The following is a 27,500-nucleotide window of genomic DNA, read 5'->3' as shown; positions in this document are numbered from 1 at the left end:
ATCTATCCTGCGTGGTTTTCTAATGTCATTCTAATTCAAACTCTCAGGCTCCTTAAGATCAGTTCATTCTGTTGAAAATATTGGACCAAGCGCCGGTCAAGAGAAAAATCTACTCTTCCATGCTTGTTTCACTAACAGGAGTCGTCTGCTTGCCTTTGAGGTATCAGTAGTAAGTATATTCAAGAAACAGATCATAACTGGATAGTTAACGGCTCGAACCCGTTGAAACATTTCCGAAATCTGAATCATTAGCTAACGCAAACTCTCGCATTCTTCCTTAATTCGGAACTGCTGCTCTTCTACACTCGCAAGTTTCAGGTCACGAATGCTACTCCACTTACGACATACCAAAGTAGTGGTTACAGATAATCTCAAGATCTTGGTTTCATCTTTCTCTTTCTCTACAATAAAGTCTAAAAAGAAACAAAACATGACTATGACTTTGTATATAGTCATGTTTTGTCTTTTCCTCTTTCATACATCAATTTCAATTCTATTTTCGACAATCCACCAATCTTAAAAACTCACTTCCCCAGCTTGTTCCGAAGTAGGCCAGCGGCGCCAATTCTGTATTATCGCTCTTTCTGCGTCATGTGACAGTCAAATTCTGCCTCCACAACGAATAACAATAAATTACTGAATTCATTATTTATACCAACATACATAGCCCCAACTCAAAGCAAAATTCAACCATTACATCTTTTTTTAGCCCTAGGACTAGTGAGGCCAGTCACCTGGTTTCCAAGGTGTATAAGTAACCGAGATCGCAACATTCCCCTTGAACGGGATGCTGGTCCGTTGCAGTGTTTAAGACGAGCAGTTTTGACTGGTACTTTACTTTATCGACCTTGAAAGGATGAAAAGCAAAGTTGACCATGGCGATATTTGAACTAAGAGCGTAAAGAATCAGAAGAAATACCACTAAGCATTTTGTCCAAAGTGCCATCGATTCCATCAACTTGCCGCCTTAACCACTACATCTGAGTAACTGGAAATTTTTTTCTGTCTTTTCCTCTTTCATACATCAATTTCAATTCTATTTTCGACAATCCACCAATCTTAAAAACTCACTTCCCCAGCTTCTTCCGAAGTAGGCCAGCGGCGCCAATTCTCTCTTATCGCTCTTTCTGCGTCATGTGCCAGTCAAATTCCGCCTCCACAACGAATACTGGAATTTGAAGCAAGGACAACAAAACTCTAGCATATACTCTTAGAGATCAGTTTACTCTTTACTAAGCTCAAGTAACACGCAGACACGTTGGTGGATTGCTCCCATATGTGATATGTGAGACAATGCATGCTGCTTACTGCTGCATATACAAACATTCTAAACTGCATAAACAAAGAGGCAGTCTAGCTGATTCAGTAAAAATTTATTCACCAGCACATCATGACTGGCTTTCTTAGAGAGATTATGAGATTGATTCACTGCTTACTGCGCTATCGAACCAGCGAGGAAACCACTACTTAATCGCTGTACCTGTTAGAAACAACTGCCATATATTCTTCATAGAATTAAATATTTCTTTAATTAAATACTTTGTTTAACTGTCTTTTTAAAAAGGTCACATTAGATAACGTATTCCTACATACACTGTGTTGCAAAAATTGGGAAGGTCAAGGCAGAGCGCCTTTGATCATAGGCTTAACCGATCAATAATCTTTTTTTAAAAGCTCACATTGAAAGTATATACCCTCAGTTACACTGTGTTCGAAAAGAATTGGGATGGCCATGTTTAAGCACCGTTGATTTAAGGTTTATTGAATCAGAGCTGACCTAAAACTAAACAACACCAACGATTCATTTTTTTTCTTTCAGATATAGCATACGTAAGACTACTCTGTCCCGTTTGTCTTCCAGTTTTATATATAAACGACAATATATAGCGATTGAATAACAATTTGGCTTTTATTTCTCGCAGGTCTGGTGACTACATAGAGATTTCCTCTTTGACTATTCTCTTCCCAAACTTTTCCTTCTGAGTTACCAACAGAAGTTCGAAATAAGCATCAGCCTCGTCCACCTGTCAACACAGGTCGTGGTTACGAAGATCATGAGTTTTGTCACCTCGTCCTCTGCTTGATTAATATATACATAATAGTGTTAAAAACAGAATATATCAGCGGTAGACAAAAATCGTCCACACAGAAGACAAAAATAGTAGGAATTTCGTATAACACTTCTACGTTCATAGCACACATAGGAGACGTAGTCATGAAAGCTAAAAGTCGCATTTAAACTGTAAGAGTGCTTGCAACTCCCATTTTGGTTGATGCAAAGAAACAACAACCTCAGAGTACATACAATATATATTCTTTAAAGCGGTGAGCTGGCAGAAACGTTAGCACACCGGGCGAAAGGCTTAGCGGTATTTCGTCTGCCGTTACGTCCTGAGTTCAGATTCTGCCGAGGTCGACTTTGCCTTTCATCCTTTCAGGATTGATTAAATAAGTACCAGTTACGCACTGGGGGTCGATGCAATCGACTTAATCTCTTTGTCTGTTCTTGTTTGTTCCCACTATGTTTAGCCCCCTGTGGGCAATAAAGAAATAAATATATTATATACTTTAAGGCGGCGAACTGGCAGAAACGTTAGCACGCTGGGCAAAATGCTTAGCGGTATTTCGTCTGTCTTTACGTTCTGAGTTCAATTTCCACCGAGGTCGATTTTGCCTTTCGTCCTTTCGGGGTCGATAAATTAAGTACCAGCTACGTACTGGGGACTATCTAATCGACTGACACCCTCCCCAAAAATTTCGGGCCTTGTACCTAGAATAGAAAAGAATATATTATATTCTTTAAGGCGACGAGCTGGCAGAAACGTTAGCACGCTGGGCAAAATGCTTAGCGGTATTTCGTCTGTCTTTACGTTCTGAGTTCCATTTCCACCGAGGTCGATTTTGCCTTTCATCCTTTCGGGGTCGATAAATTAAGTACTAGCTGCGTACTTGGGGCGATCTAATCGACTGACACCCTCCCCCGAAAATTTCGGGCCTTGTGCCTAGAGTAGAAAAGAATGTTATATTCTTTGTTGATGATAGTCCTTCATAGGGCCCTAATTTCTTCCAAACAAACCATAAAGCGCACAAAATAGATTAGTTCCCAACCACAAGACCGCTTGTACAACGTAGCAAAACACTGAAAATACTACCTCAGCATGCGAGAGGCACTGCTTATTGTTGCAGAAAGTTTAATTCTCATCGGTCTTGACACCGTGTGTATAATGACCTTAACTCCTTGACACACCTATGAAACCCTCCTTAGAGCAATATCTCTCTCGCTCATGTCCAGACAAATCTTAAACAAAACTACAAAATTACTGGTTGCGTTAATAATCTCATTTCATAGTTCACGGTTAGCAACAGAAGTTGTTGTATATGCGAATATTGTTGTTGTTGTTGTTGGCACTCCGTCGTTTACGACGTCGAGGGTTCCAGTTGACCCAATCAACGGAACAGCCTGCTCGTGAAATTAACGTGCAAATGGCTGAGTATTCCATAGACACGTGTACCCTTAACGTAGTTCTCAGGGATATTCAGCGTGACACAGTGTGACAAGGCTGACCCTTTGAATTACAGGCACAACAGAAACAGGAAGAAAGAGTGAGAGAAAGTTGTGGTGAAAGAGTACAGCAGGGTTCGCCACTATTCCTTGCCGGAGCCTCGTGGAACTTTAGGTGTTTTCGCTCAATAAACACACACAACGCCCGGTCTGGGAATCGAAACCGCGATCCTATGATCGCGAGTCCGCTGCCCTAACCACTGGGCCATTGCGCCTCCACATATGCGAATAAACATCTAAAAATTAGGGAATTGAGTAGATAAAATCCAGGCTACAAATATTTCGTAGCTAGTGGAACCTCGGAAGTAGTAAATTATCCATACGAGGGGCAACCTACTCATCAGGCCAAGGTTACCTTGATTATATGAAGTTTAGTTTCAAGGTTAACTGTTAATGTTTATATATATATACATACATATATATGTGTGTGCGTGTGTGCGTGCATACAAGATATTTACTAGTGTAACCTAAGACGAAAAAAGTCAAAAGTCACAAAGTCAAGCTACATATGTATCACTTGCCGGACACGTATCACAGATTACACGAAGTATATCTGTTATTTTTCGTCAAAATTAATACTTGTCTAGTGGGAAATTTGTTGTGTATATATTGTGTGTATGTTTCAAACGCAGTATCAGCTACAGTACGCATGCGCCGACTTGATAATCAAATATAAAGGACCAGAAAAAGGAATGGCGGCAGGCGGAAATCGTTGAATAAAAGGGAAGTATTTCTTTTCTACACAACAATAAAATCAGCGATTCCCTTGACTTCCGATAGATTCAAGTGAGACGACTTTACTTTTGTTATTACAATAACTGTTACAATTGCTATTGCTGCTACTACGGCTATCATTGTTGTTAGTGGTATTGGTTCTCAGGATTGGAAAGCAATATTGTAATAATATGTAGCGTTGTCATGGTAGTCATTCTGGTTGGTTTCTATATTGCCAGTGGATGGCATAGTCTGTACAGAAAAGTGAAGCAATAATTATAAGAGATTGGGAATGAACTGAAACAGAAGCTCTTTTCTCATAAACCACAAACAGAATAATAAATTTTTACAATAGCCATCTTTGTGTCATACTCAATGTAGATACACTACTGAAGGGCAAATAACTGCGGTATTCGTCCGGAGAAACTATCACACAAAAATACAACAGCAGCAGACGAAATTGGTCTAGTAACGGTGGTGAAAATGCTAGATGTTCATTTCTGTTGATTAATACCTTGATTAAATGCCTTTTAGCAATGCACCTGCACTAGGTATGATATGCAGATAATAATGATTTCAAAATTTCCGGCACAAAGCCAGTAATTTCGGGGTAGTGGTTAAGTCGATTTCATCGACCCCCAGCACTCAACTGGTACATATTTTATCGACGGCGAAAGGATGAAAGACGACTTCAGCCTCGACGGAATTTCAACTCAAAGAAAGTAATTAGAAGTGGACGAAATGCTGCTAAGCATTTTTGCTCCGTGAGCTCACGATTCTCACCCAAATAATACTGATTTCAAATTTTTGCACAAAGCCAGCAATTTCAGGGTTGGGAGTAAGTACATTACATCGAGCCCGGCACTGGGTGGAATTTCAACTCAAAACGTAAAAGTGGACAAAATGAAATGCCGCTAAGCACTTTGTTCGGCGCACTAACGATTCTGTCAGCTCGCTACCTTCTTTCACACAAATAATAAGAATGATAAGTTATCAGGTGCCATTTTAAAATTTGCAGCTGTTCTAGATTCTACTCAACAGTCAATTGTTATAAAATGCAATAAATAATAAAGATGTTGACACTTAAATTGATTCAGGAAGTACAGAATATTGTATTCACACATCTTTTGCTATTAAATGAAGTTGGCTATTAAATCTACTTCTATAGTTATTACGGCTTCTTCGACATACAAGAAAGTAATTAGAGGTTTACTGTGTAATATTATTCTCAAGACAAGATGTATTAGAATATCAAACTTTCAATGGTAGGCGATCTTTGAATAAGTCTGATTTAAATTTTAGATATTAAATATAATGGTATTTCAGATGCAGTCTCAATCTGTGGCTTAACATCTATGTTTATAAACTCGATTCAAATATTTTAAGCTTTGATATTCTGAAAAAGATAAACACTGTAAAGATGCGTAGCGCCCTCTGGATGGCCGTTAATACAAAGGGAGGTAACTATATTTTCACAATGTGATGCAAGACTAGAAATTTTAATTTGAAATCGTGGTATATGAAAAATTTACGTGTTCACATACAATACATATATTTAGTTTACGTTCTTTATTCATTATCTATGGTGAAGTTCTTACAATTGCTAGTTAGTGGTAGTCATATATACTATTATTTCATCCCTTTTAAGAATCTCCAGCCTGTAAATTTGTTGATTTGATATCTTACGAAGAAAGACATTTCATTAAAATTAAAGATCAAATTGATTATAGACGAAAGGAAGTTCATGGAACAAACAATTTAGATTTTTGGCGATCGCTCGTATGGAATTCTCTCGAAACACTGACATAGGTTTTAGTTGGAATAAATTCTAATAAATAAATAATGGTGATAAATTATTCACAAGCTAACTTGTTCTTTCGGTTGCATATTCTTTATCATTAATTTTTACTTTGGTAAATACAATCTCAAAATATAGTCACATTTTTTTTATTTCTTTAAAGCAGATTGAATTTAAAATAAGCTTATATCAAACCGTCTGTATATCGATGATTGACCTTTTAAGACCTTTTAAGAAATTATCCCATTTTTGAAAATGCTATTTGGGTGGAAGAACGCTGTAGTTGTTTTGCAAAGAATAATTGATAACCCAGATACTGTTAATCATTTAAATATGCTAATAAATAAATAAAAATGAAATATATAGTAATACTTTTCCAATACACTGTGCAGGCATGTGATTTAGTGGTTAGGATGTTGTGCTCACGATCATAACGTTATAGGTTCAGTTCTTGGGCCGGGCATCTCATTTCACATTACTCAAGACTAATTAATTGAAAATGAATATCAAAGCCAACCGAGTGCAAGCACAGGCATCTCTCCTAGCTGTCACATCTTCGATGTTCCGGTGAGTCAAAGATAAAAGGATTGAGAGAGTATCTATGTCTGCTCGCGACTACATAGAAATCTCATGCAATTAGTGACAGTATGCAATTAGTGATAGCTTGTATGTCTTACGGAGAATATTGAGGATAGCATGGAAAGATAAAGTGTCAAACGAAGAAGTAATGATCCACTCAGGCTGTGGTACGTAGGAAACTGCTTTTTGTGATAAGGGCCAGGTACCTGAGATTTCTTGGTGATGTGATGAGGAAAGTGAGTTTGCAGAATTTAGCGACGACTGGAAAGACTGAAGGAAAAAAAGCAGAGGAAACAGAAGGATGATATGAGTGTCAAGCTTGATGAACCAGTTGGAAGAAAGAGGCATTAAACAAAAAGAAATGGAACTGTTACAGAAAACAAAGAACTGAGACATGTGACAGCACTCTATGTTCCACATTCTGGATATGTCACCTAAAAGGAAAAAAAAATGGTACAAGCTATCAACTTAAAACATGTGATAGCTATGGTTTTGTAACAGTTTACAGACAAACGCGCATGCGCATAAATAATCTTTCGTTTTATGATCACAAACTAAAAGTGAAAAATTTTGTTCTATTCGAGTATATCTTACACCATTCAGTTCTAAGCTACACTTTGCACAAACATCATAAATAACAAATGAAACAGTGTGTAACAGATTTTCTTCCCTTGTGCATGAAACATCAGACGCTCTGTTTTCAATTTATCTACAAGAACGTTGTTGGCGCAGAAACCCACGAAAACGACGACGCGTTCATGCAGTTTTTGAATCATGTTAGACATTAAAACACCACAGTTTTGGCAGACCATCCCACTATATAATTCCACCTCATAATAGGAGCACTCCGGCGGTTACGACGACGAGGGTTCCAGTTGATACGATCAACGGAACAGCCTGCTCATGAAATTAACGTGATAGTGACAGAGAAATCCACAGACGTAGCTCTCAGGGAGACTCAGCGTGACAGAGCGTGACAAGGCCGGCCCTTTGAAATACAGGTACTACTCATTTTTGCCAGCTGAGTGGACTGGAGCAACGTGAAATAAAGTGTCTTGCTCAAGGACACAACGCGTCGCCCGGAATCGAACTCACGACCTTACAATCGCGAGCCGAATGCCCTAACCACTAAACCACGCGTCTTCACACCTCATAATATATTTTTGGGGACAAGACAATATAGCCTCACTCAAGTCCAGATCAATCTTATGGACTTTGCTATCTGGTCCATATGTGTCTCTGCTCGCACCTTTTCAAATATGTCAGATCTGAAAAAATCCCGCCTGTCTTCATGGATTAAGTTGGATGAAGAGGAGGTACGACGCTCATGCAACTCAGTGACCACCCGTTTGCAGCCTGCAAACGAGTGGTCACCGTATTGATCATTTTGAAAGGTGGTCATTTTGAAATATAATTACTAATTACTGCAATGAATTGACAATATGCCAAATTTCATTATCTTACCTTAAGTTTATGTTGATTAATTAAGAAATATCACAGGACAAATATTTCTAGGACACCCTGTATATACGTATGTGTGTGTGTGTGTGTGTGTGTTAGGAGTTTGAAAATTATTCCAGCATTGCAAATGTTGGAATATTCGAATTTCCCGGGTTTTCGAGCAGTATTTTTAAATTCAAATCTAAAGAGAAACAAAGAAATGATGTAGTAAGTAGCTTGCTTACCAGCCACATGGTTCCGGGTTCAGTCCCACTTGTGAGTGGATTTGGTAGACGGAAACTGAAAGAAGCCCGTCGTATATATGTGTGTGTATATATATATATATATATATATATATATATATATATATATATATATATATGTTTGTGTGTCTGTGTTTGTCCCCCCCCCCCAACATCGCTTGACAACCGATGCTGGTGTGTTTACGTCCCTGTAACTTAGCGGTTCGGCAAAAGGGACCAATAGAATAAGTACTAGGCTTACAAAGAATAAGTCCTGGGATCGATTTGCTCGACTAAAGGCGGTGCTCCAGCATGGCTGCAGTCAAATTACCGAAACAAGTAAAAGAGTAAAAGAGTAAAAAATTTAGTCTGGTCAACCGAGATGGGCTGGAAATAAGGGGCTAAAGAATTTGTATCGCAGAGAGTAGAATATATTCACTAGGTAATAATGAGAGGGTCTATGTTTCAGCGAAGTCCGCAAGCATTGGGGTTGATAAGTATGAATTGACCGGATATTTACTGCTCTTTTACTTGTTTCAGTCATTTGACTGCGGCCATGTTGAAACACCACCTTTAGTCGAGCAAATCGACCCCAGGACTTATTCTTTGGAAGTCTAGGACTTATTCTTTCGGTCTCTTTTGCCAAACCGCTAGGTAACGGGGACGTAAACACACCACCATCGGTTGTCAAGCGATGTTGGGGAGGGACAAAAACACACAGACACACACAAACATATACACACACATACATATACATACATATATACGACGGGCTTCTTTCAGTTTCCGTCTACCAAATCCACTCACAAGGCTTTGGTCGTCCAGAGGCTATAGTAGTGTCTTCTACTAGAAGACACTTCCCCAAAGTGGGAATGAACCAGGAACCATGTGGTTGGTAATCAAGCTACTTACCACACAGTCACTCCTGTGCCTTTTTTCCCCCTCATTTTTGGGGGTAAGTAGAGGGCGGCGTTATTCATACTTACATGCATCGTGGCACTCCGTCGGTTACGACGACGAGGGTTCCAGTTGAACCGATCAACGGAACAGCCTGCTCGTGAAATTAACGTGCAAGTGGCTGAGCACTCCACAGACACGTGTACCCTTAACGTAGTTCTCGGGGATATTCAGCGTGACACAGTGTGTGACGAGGCTGGCCCTTTGAAATACTGGTACAACAGAAACAGTGACAGAAATTTGTTGTGAAAAAATACAGCAGGGTTCGCCATCACCCCCTACCGGAGCCTTGTGGAGCTTTTGATGTTTTCGCTCAATAAACACTCCAACGCCGGTCTGGGAATCGAAACCGTGATCCTATGACAGCGAGTCTGCGGCCTAAACCACTAGGCTATTGCACCTCCTCACACACATACATACATACATATACTTATTACTTACAGTATATATGCATATATACACATTGATTAATATACGTGTGTACGTACGTATGCATATGTCCATACACTTATACATACAGGTGCAGGAGTGGCTGTGTGGTAAGTAGTTTGCTTACCAACCACATAGTTCCGGGTTCAGTCTCAACTGCGTGGCACCTTGGGCAAGTGTCTTCTACTATAGCCTAGCCTTGTGAGTGGATTAGGTAGACGGAAACTGAAAGAAGCCCGTCGTATATATGTACATATATATGTGTGTGTGCGTTTGTGTGTCTGTGTTTGTCCCCCTAGCTTTGCTTGACAACCGATGCTGGTCTGTTTATGTCCCCGTAACTTAGCGGTTCGGCAAAAAGAGTCCGATAGAATAAGTACTAGGCTTACAAAGAATAAGTCCCGCGGTCGATTTGCTCGACTAAAGGCGGTGCTCCAGCATGGCCGCAGTCAAATGACTGAAACAAGTAAAAGAGTAAAGAGAGTAATGAGATACGTGTGTGTGTGTTTGTGATCGAAATATTCTGTGATTTTTTAGATGACAGCTTTAAAGATAATTTTCCCCGCAGTGCAAAATGTACACACACACACACACATTTTCTTATCAGTCCCCTTTACAGTCCTCCTCAATATCCATCTCAGAAACTATTCCCATATTTTACTGTACACCTCATATACCAACTCCTTTGTTTGCTACCATTTACACCCCTCTCTCATAGTCGCATCCTTCCCATTTCCTGTTCCCGACCCCCCGCTCAATCATTCGCTCCTCTCTCCTTGCTTTTCCCCTTGTCAATTCTCTCTAACTTTCTCTCTTTCTCTCATATATATATATATATATATATATATATATATATATATATATATATGTATGTATATATACATACATACATACATACGTCTGCATGTGTCTCTTCTTCTAAACTTAACCCCTATCTCATTCTCTCACCACATCTCTATTCTCTCTTGATATTTTCTTTATCTCTTCCCTTTTCGCACTTTCTCTTTCGACTTTTCCCCTCTACAAATATATTCTCTTCACATCCTTATTTTTGTCATCTACTCTTCGTTATCCCGATTTCGTCTCACGTACAAACACTAATCTTTCTCCCTAATTCTCTCTTTTATTCCCAGGCAGCTTCCTTCCCTTAAAAATCCACCCACTTTCTCCCGCTCATCTTTTTTTCTTCTTTTACTTTCTCTCTTTCTCGCCCTTGTAGTTCTTTGTTTCCTTTCTCCTCTTCCTTCGCCTCCCTTTCCTCTTGCTCCTCCTCCACCTCAATCAATGTTGCTGTGGTGGACCTACATCTCTCTCTCACTCACTCAATCTCTCTCTCTCTCTCTATTCTTGTAGCCTTTACGTATCATAGACAGTAGCAGTAATGAAAATACAGATTACCCACTGCATCAACCGAACTACTGTTTAGCAGTCGTGGAAAAACGATTGGCAATTACCCCCACCCCCACCCCCATCCTGTATCACCACCATCATTATCTAAATTACACGCACTGCCTATATATACATACATACATATACATATATATGTATATGTACATCCGTACATATTAGCTACATATTTACAAGCCCTTCCAGTTTGACGCTCCTTCTCAATATGTAAATACACATGCACGCACGCGCACACACTCATTCACATATGTATTAAGTCCATCAAACCTTCGCCTCATTCACAACATTCAAAGAGAGGAGGTGAAGTGAGGAAATTGTACCGTGTGATCTGCTTACAATATACATCTAGACACATGTGTTGCTTTTAAGAGAAAAGCTCAGTGGTTCTTTATTACCAACACTTAATCATGTTGAATTCGGTAATAGGACAATACGAAAAACTGTGGTTGGCAGATTTTTTCCACCGATTCCCTCATGTCAACTTTACCTGGCCATGGGCTGATTCTCATTTTAGTTCAGTCAACATTCCCTATTTCCACGTAAGTATTTAATTGTCTTATTTAAAGATAGTCACACACACACTCACATCATAATATTATGCGTGTGTGATTTCTCGGCTCTTTGTGACCTTACCGTTTGATTAAATGACAGTGTTATATTTTGGTAAACACATGTTATTAATACACACTTAGATAGAACTACACAAAAGAAAGATTTCAATCGCAAATATAAACATTTTAATCACACGCACACACACACATATGTGAAACATACATACGCGCGGTGTGTGTCTATATCACTATAATAATTAAAATCTATCGAACATTTTTCTCGTGATTTTAAAATATTGGGTGTTGGCTCTGTGAAAGGCTTAAATTTTGACCTTTTCTTCCTCAAAAATATAACCAATAATAAATGGAAATTCGGCTCATCCCCTTCCCAGCTTCCTTGTTTAGACTAGACCCCTTTGTTTCTTACCACTCTAGTCTGAATTCCTTGTTTGTATATGTATATATATATATATATATATATATATATATATATATATACACTCTCTACCGTTCTATATCCACTATGACCGTTGAAAATTGTCAGTCAGTGTACAAACGATATGTTCATTGGTTTTATCATTGAGGACTACTACTATCACTAACCAACCTTCTTTTATTGCTCGTGTTTGTTTTTGTTTCACTATCTTCAGATATTATCTTTTAATAATTCTGTCATTTATTTATTTATTTTTACTGAAGCTTTTTTTTACCCCCCCCCCCCCCCCCCCACAGATGTATAAAATACAAAACAAAAAGAGATCTTTAACCGTATGCTAACAAGATAAAATAAAATGAACATTCAGCGTACATTTCATACTAATTAACAAAAGAATTTTGATTACCACCGAATCATAACTGACGTATGGGTTTATCTAAACCACACACACACACACATATATATGTACATATATGTGTGTGTACCTACATGGCAATATAACAAATTTATACTTTTATACAATTTGTTATATATATACAGTCGTATGCGTTTATATCGTCCATATATCTATCATATATTTTCAGTATATCCACCTGCCACATTCGTTTATATATATATGTATATATATGTATATATATATATATATATATATATATATATATATATATATATATATATATATACACACACACACACACACCTTCCCATAGGCATTTAAATGTCGCCCTTATGGCAGTAAACGAAAATTTTATTATTGATTTATTTACAATAATATATACAAATAATCTTCAATATTTTCATTGTGAATTTATTTACAAATCTATCTCGTTTTTCATTTGTTTTTATTATTTTGAAACTGATTTCTTGTTTTACTTTTAATTTGATTTTTCAATAGTTGAATCATTTATTATTAATATTGTTTTTAGTTATCCGTCACCTTTGAGGTAATAAGAAGAGATCATTTTTATTTCCCGCCGAGATCTATCTTGTCTTCAGTCCTTCCGGAACCAATAAAATAGAACACTAGTCAAGTCCGGGGCCCCAATTTGTCTATTTAATCACCACTCCCTTCCACAACCCCACAAATTCGAGGGCTCTGTACCAGTTGCAGGAAATAATTTTATCAACAAACTACTAAAAAACGTGTAAACGTTGGTCTGGCTACCCGTGTTTGATGGTTGCTTCTGTACCCCTTGTTGTTACCCAGCTATCTACCCCTTTACCATTACCTCTACTGTTTGACATTCTCTTTCCTGAAGACTCGAATACACAGATCTTATGACTCCACAGAGCCTTCAACAAGAAACACAATCTCAAGCTGCTTTTTCTTTTTTAAGAAAAGAAGAAAATATAGATTCTTTAAAATTCAATAGCCATTCGTATTTTCTTAGGTCGTGTGTGTGTGTGTGTGTGTGCTTACAACCAGGTTCGATCTACTAGAAATAGTAAACAAATTTCCCTCAAATTACATCATTTTAAAAATAGGACACATTGGATAGTTTTAAGCACACTAAACCCAAAGACAATGATCATAGGCAAACTATCCATGACCATCCAGTTTTTTAAGTGTATCTTGGTCTACATCATCCAATGTTTCCTATTTAAGATGGTTCATACGTAGTTTAAAGGTGATTTAGCTGCTATTTCCAGCAGATGGAATCTGGTTGTGGTATGCATATATGTGTGTGTATGCATGTATTTATATATGCGTGTGTGCATGTATGTGTGTGTATGCATGTATGCGTGTGTGTGCATGTATATGTGTGTGTGTGTGCATTGTATGCGTGTATGTATGCATGTGTGTGTATGCATGTATGTATGTGTGTGTATGCATGTATGTATATATATGTGTGTGTATGTGTGTGTGCATGTATGCGTGTGTATGCATGCATGTATGCGTCCATGTATGTATATATGTGTGTATGCATGTATGCGTGTATGTGTGTGTGTACCTGCGTGTATGCATGTGTGTGTGTGTGTGTGTATGCATGTATGTATATGTGTATATTTACGAGATGTGTATATACTCACATGCCTGTTCAGTTTACATTAGAGTATTAAATTGTTTTGAAATAGAAAAATGAATAAAATTAAACCAGTGCTGGACGATCTCACCATCACACCAGCAGTTGATCCTTGGTTCAGTCTCACCAAACTGCCCGTTCATAAGGGGTATACTACATTTGTATAGTGTGCAGAATTTCAAACAAGAAACCATATTGACCCTAATTGATAAGCTATTGTATGTGTGTGTGTGTGTGTATAATGCCTTAACCTATATAGCATGAATGTACAAATATATATAACATATGCATGGAATGTTTCCTAAGAAATACATGAATTCCTTTTATTGTGTTTGTATATGTATGTGTGTATCTGTGCATATATATACATATATATATATATATATATATATGTATGTATACATGTCTTGTGTACGCATATTACACATTCAGTTTTAAATATACACACACTATTTTATATAGTTAGGTGTGTGAATATGCACATATATAATTTTAATATAAACATGTTATGTACATGTATAATGAATGTGTGAATCTCTCTCTCTCTCTCTCTCCGTATGAAGTCTTCATTGTGAATGTTGATGGAGATCCTTCTAATATCGATTTTATATTTGGATCTCGTGCACTGAACAGGACATTCCACGGCACCTATCACTTCCTGGATTGTCAAATGGTAGAACGGAAAAGGAATATTAATTAAAAAAAAGAAAAAAAGAACCACAAAAAAATATTTTCCTTTTTTTTTTTTCTATATATTTTATAACTGATATATCGCGAATTCCTCGACACACTCATACCAAATGGTTGAGTAATTCTGTTGCACTTTCATACCCCCCCCCCTACACACACTCCTGCATAGCAGTCCCTGATTTCTTCAGAGAATCGTTCCTGCTACACTTGTTGGTAATAAATAGTACTGTTGCAGTGGCTGATGTTGCAATAGTTGAGCCTGCTGCAACTGGAAGGCACTGTTGTAGTTCTTCTTTCATACTGGGTGGCGGAGGGAATGTTTCTTTGTTAGAAAATGTTAATGCATTGTTTAGCCATAACTCCTCCTTGCCGCCGACATCTAACTTAAATTTATTCACGAGCCAACTAGGAAGTGAGCCTTTGTGGTCGCTCGACCTATTAGAAACAGCAGTCAGAGCTAACTAAAATCATGCATACCGGCATACAATAGAAAAGACAGTGATTCACACCTATTTTCATTTTGCAATACAGTCTTTACATACACAAAAATATGACATGGTCACGTCTGGAACGCATTTGATCATAGATCTGTCCTATCAAGTATGACCTATGGTTAAACAACACCATAAATTTATTCAGTTATCTGATGCCTAAAATCGGTGGATTGTCGCATCTTTATGTCCGTTCATCCAATAGCAACAGTTTAGGATTTCAATAAATCTGGTGTTGCCAAGTCCTCCGTAATATGGGTTTTTCTTTGATTGCAGCCATTTGTAAATCTTCATCTTGCGGGCTACTTTCTCTCTCCTTAATAAAATCTCCAACCATGATTGTGAGTGCAGCCTATAACAATGCCACATTACCGATTCTTGCTGCTGGGGGAGACTCTGTTTCTAACCCAAATTATTGTTTTGTATTTTTAAACTTGACTTAACGGGCTTCTTTTGGAGGGAGAAGGGTTTAATCGTGTATAGTAATAAAAATATATCTGTCACTTAGCTTACATCTGTTTTATTGTTTCATCATCGACTCTGCGTAAACCACCATTTTTATAGCTTCTTGTAATGTACCCATCATTTGTCACCCTTTTGACATATTTTTTATTAGTTCTAGTTCTGCTAAGGTACAACCTTAGCCGTTCATCTTTTCGAGATCCATAAAATACCAGTCAAGTACCGAGGTTGATTTGATCGGATCTTCCACCTCCTAATAAAGCACTCTTTATGCAACTGGAATCAGGCCCGTCGCCACACTCTGGTGCCTGGGGGTGCTGCAGAATATTCTGGGTTGGCACTAATTTGTAATAATGTTTAAGTGGAGTTTCGAAAATAAGTGTACCACTGTAAATCTGAGGGTACATCGTTGAACAGTGAGGAGGCAGTACCGTGCTGTGCACCCCTTTAGCGACGGGCATGATTGGAATTATAATGGCTATACTTACTCTTAAAAAAAAAACAACTTATTTTGACATATTTACCTGTTAAACGAAATCAGCTATATAAAACCAACTAATTTCAGTTAACCCTATTATTTCTCCGAAAATTTTAAGTAGCGAAAATTAACACTACTTTCTCTTCTTATTAATCAGGAAGGAAAAGCAACAGTGATCGAAAAGATCTATTATCATGGGCCACCTGTGAGAACGGCAACATCCAATATGTCCTCCATTCTATTTTAAAAACAGGAACACCTGATTTGAAATTACTTTGGCTATTTCTTGACAGTCGGTCAACCGTTTAGATTTTTATTATTTTTATTATTGACTCGTAACTATTAAATGTAGAATGTGTTCTCGGATTCATTGAAACATTAACTATAAAGCAAGCCAAAGATGGGGACTTAACGTGATCGTATAACTAAACTGAAAACCAAATTTCACTGAGGTCTCACCTTAACTAACCTCTTAAATATATGAGATATGTGTATCTACGATCCATAACACCGTTAAATGGGAATTCTTAAAGCCTTAGAGCAACAGCTGGTCCACTGCATTCTGAGTTCAAATACCGCGAGGACAACTTTACTGTCCATATTTTCGGGTCTATAAAATACCAGTGATGTATTATGGTTGGTTTTATATTACACCTCAGTGACATGAATAGTCATAAGAAAACGAAACCGGATGACAACAGCTTTTAACTCATTTTTTAATTAAACGGTCAGTCAGGGCTGACCTAGGATTAACCAACAACAACAAAGAAAGAGATTAATAATTGTCTCTCTCCTCCCTGCCTCTTTCTCTTATTCTCGCAATAGTTTCATAATTCTGAATCTATTTAAATCTTTCTTTTGATTTTACTGTCTCTTTTCCCCTTTGCCATTTAGTTTTTTTTTTCTACTTTCTCGCATGACTAGTTTATATTTTCCCATAAATATATTTTACAATTTCGGGGTTGATGGCTAATAATCAAGTGAGCCGCAAATAGTGAGTCGGTTATAGCTGTCAAATACGAGGTTTCGGTATAATTGAGTGTATTTCTCAAGAACCTGTGGCTTGTTTGCTAGAAATTATTCTCACTCTCTTTCATACACACTGTCTCTATTTCTTTCTCTCTCTTTCTCCGACATTGTCCGCCCCTTTCTCTCTGTTTCTGTGAGTTGTCACTGTCTCTGTCCGTCTCTCTGATTATCTGTCCATCTCTTCCAGCCACACAAGTATCGTGGGTAACAAATAGTAGAAACCTTCGTGATATTTAGTTAAATCTGTTCTGCTTTCAAATGTCTTTTACATGTCTTTTCTTGCTTCCCGGCTTAGAAAAATGAATACCAGAAGGCTTATGCAAATATTAAAATGATATTTCTCTACAAACGCGAAATATGTCTCTAGCTACTACCCTTAGCAATTGCATTGTTAGCAGTAGATAAGGACCCACATTTAGGAAGAACTCCAATATTTCTTCTCTCCTTATCGTTTGTTGTTTAGCTTCTGATCAACTCCAATGAAGTAATCATTCTCAAGCCAACGAGAAAAGTCTGTACACGTTTGCTCAACGTGCTAAAAATAACGGGCAAATCCTCTTTAAAAAGGACATGTTGGACCTTGCAGTATTTGATCCGGAAACCGACTGAAATGACCAGACTTTGATTTCAACAGGGATTGAAATCTTGACCAGCTTATCCTGGTTCAGTCATAGTATTCATTGGGATAGGAGTACATTGTGAAATGTGTTGTTTCTTTTTCATGTCAGTAAGACGTAATTTTGACGGAGATTTGGTTAATATTTCTAGCAATTCGAACAACCTCATAAAAGTTTACTTGTAAGTTTGTACGCTTCTAGGGAGCAATAAACTATGACAAGCTGGCAAGAACTACTGTTATTTTTTTTTGTACACACAGTATGATTTTTGATTCCGGTAGTGTTAATTATTATCATGCTATATTGCGTTGAAAAATTACTGGGAGCAATTAACCAAAAACGTTAGCATTCTTGACGTAATAAGCCAAGAAATTTTAATGAGAATTCTCAACCTTACTAATGAGGACAATCATTTTTTAAAATAATGGCAGCATCTAGTGAACCAAATAAAATTAAATATAGAATGATTTTGAACATTTCGATATTATAGCTGTACAAACAGCCTAGTCTTTAACATTATGCTATTGTCGCTGTATTACAGAATAGCTGTACAGTGATGGACCCTTCTCCCATAGAATTCATACGTTAGCCATATTGTACTGTAAAGTCTTCTGTACTCTAATGAAAATTTAAACGAGGCAAGCTCTACTTGGTAGTGCAACTTGCAAGAAATAGCTACTAAATCGCCTCGTGTCATATCCAACCGTTTTTGGAAAAAAGGAAAAACAGATACATTGGATAATATAGACCTAGATATATTATGCCTGGAATCTTAAAAAAAGAAAATGGTTTCACGAGAACGTTTTTGATCAAGTCTAATTTGGTACTAACCAAACAACTTGTTCGTGTCTTTGTGACTGAAGAACTTAGCTACCTTTCACATTAAATGAAATAAATGAACTTGGGTGTCTGTCTGTCTATGGCTATAAACATTATTTATTTTAAGATTGATAAAATAATGATAATCCCTTATTTTTTACTATTAAGGGTGAAGCACTGGGAGTTGGGGTGGGTTGATTACAAAGTCAGGCATCAAAAGTTGTTCCTCCTCACCCGCAACTTTGAAAGAGGAAGAAAAAAACACCATTAAAATTTTACAAAATATCACTGTTAATTTATTTTCAAATATTTATATCTAAATATATTGATAGATTTGACTTGTTGAATCATATTTTTGTGTATCTGTACTAAGTATGTGTGTTATATGTATGAAAACGCTTTTTCAGTTTATTTACATATATCCATGTAAGGATATCTCGTCATGTGTGTTTTTTATATTTCTTTTTGTTGTATATATGTGTTGTGCTTCTATATTAATGTGTTTCTGTGTATCTCTGTATATGTCTGTGTTTTGTCATTGTTTTCATTGAGTATGTCAGTGGTTACTTCTCTCAGTGTTACATTATATGTTGAAGAGAAAACCTGTTTGTACAAGTTTGTATTCATCTATTTTCTTCCTTGTTCTCTTATGATGCTGGATAGTTTTTTCGTTTTTTTTTTTTTCTTTTTAATAATATTTTGTTTATATAGCAATTTGTTTTCTGAGTTGCTCAATTTTCCCCGTTGCAACCTGAGAAGTACTTTCAGTGGTATTTCTCTTGGTGTTAACACTGATCGTGTCTATAAACATTTCAACTGTGTTCATTACACTTTTATTCAACCTATCTAGGACTACATTATTTCAAGCACTGCTCATACAAAAAGAACGCATCACAGCCCATTAAACATGAACGTCAATCAGCTACGACACTTAAAGTCGCTCCTAATAACGGTCCCATTGCCTTCGTAAAGCGTGGGCACACAATACAGTTGCCCTAAGGCCTCGCTGGCAAGGAGCTCAAAGCTGATCTGTGTATCCTATAGCTTGCAGTCAATAGGATCCAATGCATTGATTTACTTGGGGCCTATAATGCTGTTAAGACAGCACTGGTTGCACTTCACTATCACCAGTAGTCTCTCCTGGAAAAAGCACATCCTTAGCATGGGTACCACTGTATCCCAGAAACAGGCCCTGAAGAGAAGGACCACAAAGTATTTCAATCCCCAACAACTGCTATCATTCTATAAGACTCAAATGAGGTCCATAATGGAATCCTACTCCCATTTTTGAGACAGCTCTGTTACTATGCACACAGACATCCTAGAACACATCCAGAGATGGTGGGTGGGCACTTGACTAATTGGTATTCAGTCACTTACAGACATACTCTAATATCTGGCCTGCTTACTGTCTTTTCTCTCGCTACTCCAATTGCCCCACTTCCTCTGAACTGGCTGATCTCATACCCCCACCATTCAACCACTCTTAGTCCACTCTCCTTTCCACCTCTCGTCACTCTTAGGGTGTCCCTCACCATCTCCTCCTAACTAGTTATGTCCAGTCTTTCCTCCTCAGAACAGCATACCTCTAGAATCTCTCTCCGCCCCTCACTTTCCTGCAAGTGTTGACCTACAACAGCGAAGGCACGTAGCTTAGTGGTTAGGGTATTTGACTCCCAATCTTAAGGTCATGAGTTCAATTTCTGGTGACATGTTGTGTCCTTGAACGAGACACTTCATTTTATGTTGCTCAGCCAGCAAAAATGAGTTGTTCCTGTAATTCAATGGGGGCCAACCTTGACACATTTAGTGTCGTGCTGAATCTCCCTGAGAACTATACTAAGGGTACATGTGTCTGTGGAGTGTTCAGTAACTTGCATGTTAATTTCATGAGCAGGCTGTTCCATCGATCGGATCACCTGGAACCTTCATCAGCATAACCAGAATGCCATTTCTTTTCCTGTTTTTGACTTGCAGTAGTTAAATGGAACATTAACAACATCAAATTCAAAAGACTTGTATCGTGGAAGGGTCTTTATGCCAATAATAAATACATGCATTGGTTCTATATCATTTCTATATTAGTCAATTGCTTAACTAATTAATTAATTGATTGCTGGATTAATCATTTGGTCAGCCAATCAATCAACTAGATTTGATAAAAAAATTTTCACCACCATTCTGAGGACATGTCATTGATGAGGTTGTCAATTCCAATGAAAGGACTTTGACAGACTTAGCTGATTGATTGATTGTTTGGTCAAACAATTCAGCAAATGATCAACTGGTTAATAAAAATGAAGAAGTGAATTAGAACGTGCGCGCGCGTGTGTGTGTGTGTGTGTGTGTGTGTGCGTGTGCGTGTGCGTGTGTGTGTGTGTATGTGTGTGTGTGTGTGTGTTATTGGCACGACAGAAAGTGGTGAGTTGGTAGAATTGTTAGCACACTAGATGAAATGTTTCATCATATTCTGGTTTTACGTTCCGTGTTCAAATTCGACTGGGGTTGGTTCTGTCTTTCATACTTTCTGGGTTGATAAAATAAGTACCAGGTGAGTACTAGGGTTGAGCTAATCAACTAGCACCCTCTCCCATCAAATTTCAGGCCTTGTACCTATAACAAAAAAGGTTATTGGCATGATGACTCTCCCAAGATACAACAAAATTATGTTTCAACACACAAGACACATCAAAAATCTTGCAAACCAAATACAAAAATTAAATATTAGGAACTTGGATATAAGTTTATGCATCTGTGTTAATCCATCACATCAGTTTGTCTCATTCTATCAAGATTATTTTTTAACCACATTTCAATGCTGATTGAGCAAACCAATAATGAAAAGATGTTCAGTCTGTGATCATCAAGTTTTTAATTCAGTGATCTTTAATGTGTCAAGCAACTGTGTGACTTCATGGTGCATTTGAAATCAAGTAATAAAACTACTGGCATGCTTTATATGGAAAAATTAATGAAAACTGTTTTAGAAAACTTTTGCTTATTTAATGTTAGTAATTGTCCCTGTATGGCATCTTAGGAGAGGTCTTCTATCAGCTTGGACCTACCCAAGCCTTGTGAGTGAACTTGGTTGACAAAAACTGTGTGGAGGCCCATAGATATAGATGTAAATATCAGGGTGTCTTTGTGCTTGTTACCCCTCTCCCACGACATGACAACAGATGTTGGTTTGCATATGTCCCCCTAACTTTGCAATTTAACAAGAGATCAATAGAATAAGAACTGGGGTCAATTTGCTCAAGCACCTCTTTCAAAGCAGTGCTCCAGCATGGCCGTAGTCCAATGACTGAAACAAAGAAATGATAAAAGATGCATGTGTAGAACAAAACATATGAATAATACATAGGGCTGGTGCCAAGCAACAGCAACATACTTTAAATTGTCTGTTATTTCAACTTCTCCAGTTAGTGTGTCAGTTACTAGGAAGATAAGCTGTTATTTCTACTAACCTTTCTTTGCCTTCCGTCCTTTAGCAGGGGTCATTAAAGATTGGGGGGGGGGAAACGCCAGTCAAGTTGCTGGAGCAATTAATTTGACTGTAGGCCTTACCTCCCAAATTATGTACTTTTGTAACAAAATAAAGAATAGATATTCTGTTCTGTTAATGCCAACATAGTGAGATGTCCTACCTTGGTTTGATGTTTGTGACCAGAAATAACTACATGAATCAAATTATAGATGAACAGCTAATTTTACATGTAGGAGATATTAGACGTAAGTATTAATTCTAAAATAGAAAATAACAGGCTCACTGACTGGTTTCTATTTCTGTCTGAAATTAGTGTCTATAATGGTTAATATCATTTACATTAAAATCTCAGCTGTTAATTTATTATTTGTTGTTGGGTTACATCGCTGCAGCAGCGAAGCAGGATAGTTAAAATGATGGTGGTGGTGGTAGTGTTAATTTGCAGACGTATATAGTCAGCATATAGGATAGTAATTGGATAATGAGGTATTTCAGAGTTTAACCCAACAGATGAGCCTTGATTGAGCAGACCTAGTGAAAAGCAGGCATTCCTGCTATGACTGTCTTGTCTTTTTAGCTATATATATATATATATATATATATATATATATATATATATATAATGTTTTTATAAAAAAAAAAATATATGTATTTTTATTTTTTATATATTTTTTTTATTAAAAATAAAAATGTATTTTTATTTTTTATATATATATTTTTTTTATTAAAAATAAAAATATATATATTTTTATTTTTTATATATATTTTTAATTAAAAAAAAAAATATATATTTTTATTTTTTATATATATATATATATATTTTTTTATTAAAAATAAATATATATATATTTATATATATATATATATATATATATATATATATATATATATATATATATTATTCTTTATAAAAGAATAACAAGTTTCAGATTTTGGTAGAATAGAATTTGAAGAGAGGTGATGAGTCAATTGCATAAACTTCAGTGTTCAACTGGTACTTATTTTATTGACCCCATAAGGATGGAAGGCAAAGTTGACCTTGGCAGAATGTGAGCTCAGAATATAAAGGGTTGGAGGAAATGCTGCTAAGCATCTTGCTCAATATTCAAACGATTCTGCCCACTTGCTACCTTGAATATCAGAATACATTGTTAAATGCCTCTTTCCAGGTTTCCGATAGACAAAGCACAAGAAGTGAGTTCACTCCGTTTCTGATGACTAGAGTGATGAGAGTCTGTGTATCTTAGTTGGAATAAATACCACGTGGTATTTTAGTTCAGACACATTAATTCTCAAGTATTCCAGTCGACTTTCATTGGAGAAAGATATAGGCATGGTTGTGCATAGAATCAGGCATTTGTGTGTAAAGGTGCAGGTATAACCGTGGTTAAGAAGTTTACCTCCCAGCTATTTTCTTTTGAATAATGTTCTAAATATATAAAATGATGGGATGATCTCATCTGGGGTACTTTTGACAATGTCTACTTGATCATGGCACTATGGGCATGTGTCTTTTGCTATAGCCATGGGCCAACCAAAGCCTTGTGAATAGATGGAAACAAGGCATCATGTGTATGGGTGGTAGTGGCTCCTTGCCTCAGCTTTGTGTGATAGTTGTAAATGAATAGCATCATCATTCAAGCTGTCATCCATTTCTTCCTTTCTGACGTTGGATAAAATATTACCTTATTTTGAAACAGGTGAGGTTGGTGACTGGAAGCACATCCAGCCAGAGAAAATAAATTCTGTATCACCTGTGAAAGTATGGAAAATTGAACCTTAAAATGATGATAATGATAGTGAGATTCCTTACAGTTTCTGTCTACTAAATTTTGCATGCAAGGCATTTGTCAATCAAGGCTATGGTTGAAGAGATTTGCCTAAGGTGTGCTACAGTGGGATTAAACCTGATTATGAATCATGCCTGCACCTGTATTATATGATGCAATCATTGTCTCGGCCATCTTTACCATGTACCATTAAAGGGCCTTTATAAAAGGCCCTTTAATGGTACATCTAAACTCATTGACATCCTCTTGGATTTTATTCCATTGTTACCAACACAGACCCATCTTAGATTTTTCTGATTTCAGATTTTACTCTAACCATATTAATTTTCTTTGATCAGCTGATTCATTGAAAACAAACAGATTTTCATTCAGATAACACATAAATTTTTTTTTTTTCCTTTTTCAAATGATTTTCTGTAATTACTTTATCATAAATGGATATTTCTAAAAGTGCTAATATTTTTACTAAATACTATTCAGCAATTAGTAGTATTAAAATTTTTTTAGAATTACTTAAAATCACATTTTAGTAATATTTTAAAATACTACTTAGTAATATTTTTTATAGCTTTTAATGTGTTTAAATATCTTACGATCTGAATGTATCCTCTTATGTACATTAATAGAAAGAGCTAACACAACAAAATTTCTTTTTTTTTTTATTGCCTGAATCAAATTTTTATTACAGGAATTAAATTTTCAATTTACTTATCAAAAAAATACTGTTCTATCTATTTATTTTGATCCAGTGGTATAATTTCTTCTTTGAACTATTTTGCTCTAGCAATTTATGTAAGTCAATGTAAATTTGCAGAAATCTCTACCATCTAAATATAGAAAAATCATTACAAAATTAATTACCAGGACAATCCCTATAATAACTTTTATGATGAAGATGACTGAAGTAGCAAGTGTTTTCCTGACACCAATCTTGATAATCACTGAGAAAAATATAGCCAATGAAATTACTCATTATGATCTACAATATCCTCTTAGTTGAACCAACATGAGAGCCTTTATATGGTCACTCAATCTGCTGGAAATAACAGCCAAACCTCTCCCGCTACTGTCTAAAAATTAAACGGAAAGGACATTTTAGATAATGGATATTGTGAAAACTTGACATGGTCCCAGCGAGAATGCTGTTTATTAATCATAGATCTATTTGTTGATTGAGAACTACATTAGCACCATCAACACACAGCTTTTTAGTACTAGATATATGATAGAAATGTTATTGTATGTTAATTTACTATTATATTGTTTGGTGGAGTGAAGAGGACTGGCTGTGTAGGTTTCTAGTTATATCTCTTTCTAATCTTGCTGAAGTTCAGTTTTAGCTTTTATACTTCTGGCATCGATTAATAGCATTCAAATTATGGAACAGTTGAAGCATAATGATTTTGTGATAATTGTCACTGCATAGCACGTTGGGCAAATGTCTTCTACTACAGACCTGGGATAATCAGTCTTGTGAGTGAATTTCTTAGATAGAAACTGAAAGAAACCTTTGTGTGTATGTGTCTCTGAGTGTGCATGCACAATTGTACACACACACAGACACATCTCATATTATGCTTATCAGAATTTTTCAACCTCTCCAAATCCTTGTGAGACTATCCATGTAAATGAAGCAAAAACAGACTAGTTTGTAATGGTTTGGAGTTATGACATAATAAAACCAAACCATGTATCGATATTTTGAATGCATTTAGTATCATCATTTAACATCCACTTTTCCATGCTTGCATGGGTCAAGTGGAATTTGTTGAGGCAAGTTTTCTTTGCCCTGATGCTCTTTCTGTTGCCAACCCTTCTCTTTTCAAGCAAGGTAATATTTCCCGTGACCAGACATATTTTTCCACAGAAGATTGGAAATGAAGAACATCACTTGTATAACAGTGATGCTCATTTACGACCACTGTGTGTGTCTCCATGTCTTGACATCACATGTTTGCTGTAAACGAATGTCGCTATCTCACAATCTACTTCAGCAAATTCCATCTGACTGAATAATCACGGAAAATTGAATGTTGAAATATTGATAATGATGCAATAACATATCTCACATATCCAATATGCTAAAGTCCTTGCAGGTCAGTGCCCAGCCTTGCCATTCACACCCAAAGCTACCAAAACTATGTAGTAGTGGTGCTCATCAAAACTGATGTGACAGTCAACATATACAACAGCCATCTTTATCTAAAAGATTGATAAAAGATTTCTGTTCAATCTTTTAAATATTGTACATGTCATTGAATCAAAGCAAGGCAAGCTTCTGCTTCTCCAGAGTGGAAACGGTATTGACAAGATTTCTATAACCTAAATGACAAGAAACCTTAAATTTATCTTTTTTGAGAGATAATGGTTCCAATGTATGGAAGTCAAATATATTGATAAATTGTTGAAAAATTTTTCTTATACACTAGAGGGAGGGAAAAATAATAACAAAACATTTCTGAGAAAAATTGTGAAAATTTTGCTGATCTCAGGTGGTGTTTTGTTGTTTACAAGTGTCTAGGAGTGGAAGATTTAGAAATTGAGCAATGATTAAGATTTCTGCAATGCTAAGAGCAGTGTATGTGAAACAGCTAATACATATTAGATACAATATGAGATCTAATATCAGATATGAGATATTGCAATCTAATGCAAATGTAGGATATATATATATATATATATATATATATATATATATATATATATATATATATATATATACATATATATATACATATATATATATATATATATATATACATATATATATATATATATATATATACATATATATATATATATATATATATACATATATATATATATATATATATATACATATATATATATTTATATATATATACATATATATACATATATATATATATATATATATATATATATATATATATATATATATATATATATATATATATATATATATATATATATATATATATATACATATTATATATATATATATATACATATATATATATATATATATATATATATACATATATATATATATATATATATATATACATATATATATATATATATATATATATACATATATATATACATATATATATATATATATATATATATACATATATATATATATATATATATATACATATATATATATATATATATACATATATATATATATATATATACATATATATATATATATATATACACATATATATATATATATATACATATATATATATATATATATACATATATATATATATATATATCATCATCATCATCATCATCATCATCATCATCGTTTAACGTCCGCTTTCCATGCTAGCATGGGTTGGACGATTTGACTGAGGACTGGTGAAACCGGATGGCAACACCAGGCTCCAGTCTGATTTGGCAGAGTTTCTACAGCTGGATGCCCTTCCTAACGCCAACCACTCAGAGAGTGTAGTGGGTGCTTTTACGTGTCACCTGCACGAAAACGGCCACGCTCGAAATGGT

At 36.0% G+C, this 27,500-nt stretch overlaps 1 protein-coding gene across 10 annotated transcripts in view; it reads left to right on the top strand.

Annotated features, from left to right (window-relative positions):
- Positions 1-11,404: 11,404 nt before the first annotated feature.
- The window catches only part of LOC106883542 (protein tweety homolog 1-A), a 174,283-nt gene continuing 158,187 nt past the window's right edge, over positions 11,405-27,500 (top strand). For all 10 annotated transcript variants that reach the window (XM_089352136.1, XM_052967867.2, XM_052967863.2 and 7 more), the window contains exon 1: positions 11,405-11,667. In XM_089352136.1, coding sequence (XP_089208262.1) covers positions 11,536-11,667 — 132 coding nt within the window. In that variant the 5' untranslated portion in view covers positions 11,405-11,535. The remainder of the gene's footprint in view (positions 11,668-27,500) is intronic.

This window comes from Octopus bimaculoides, chromosome 5 (assembly GCF_046866305.1).
Source record: "Octopus bimaculoides isolate indiv1 chromosome 5, ASM4686630v1, whole genome shotgun sequence".
Classification (NCBI taxonomy): domain Eukaryota; kingdom Metazoa; phylum Mollusca; class Cephalopoda; order Octopoda; family Octopodidae; genus Octopus; species Octopus bimaculoides.
The sequence above is the reverse complement of the archived record's forward strand: the minus strand, read 5'-3'. Positions and strand labels throughout refer to the sequence as shown.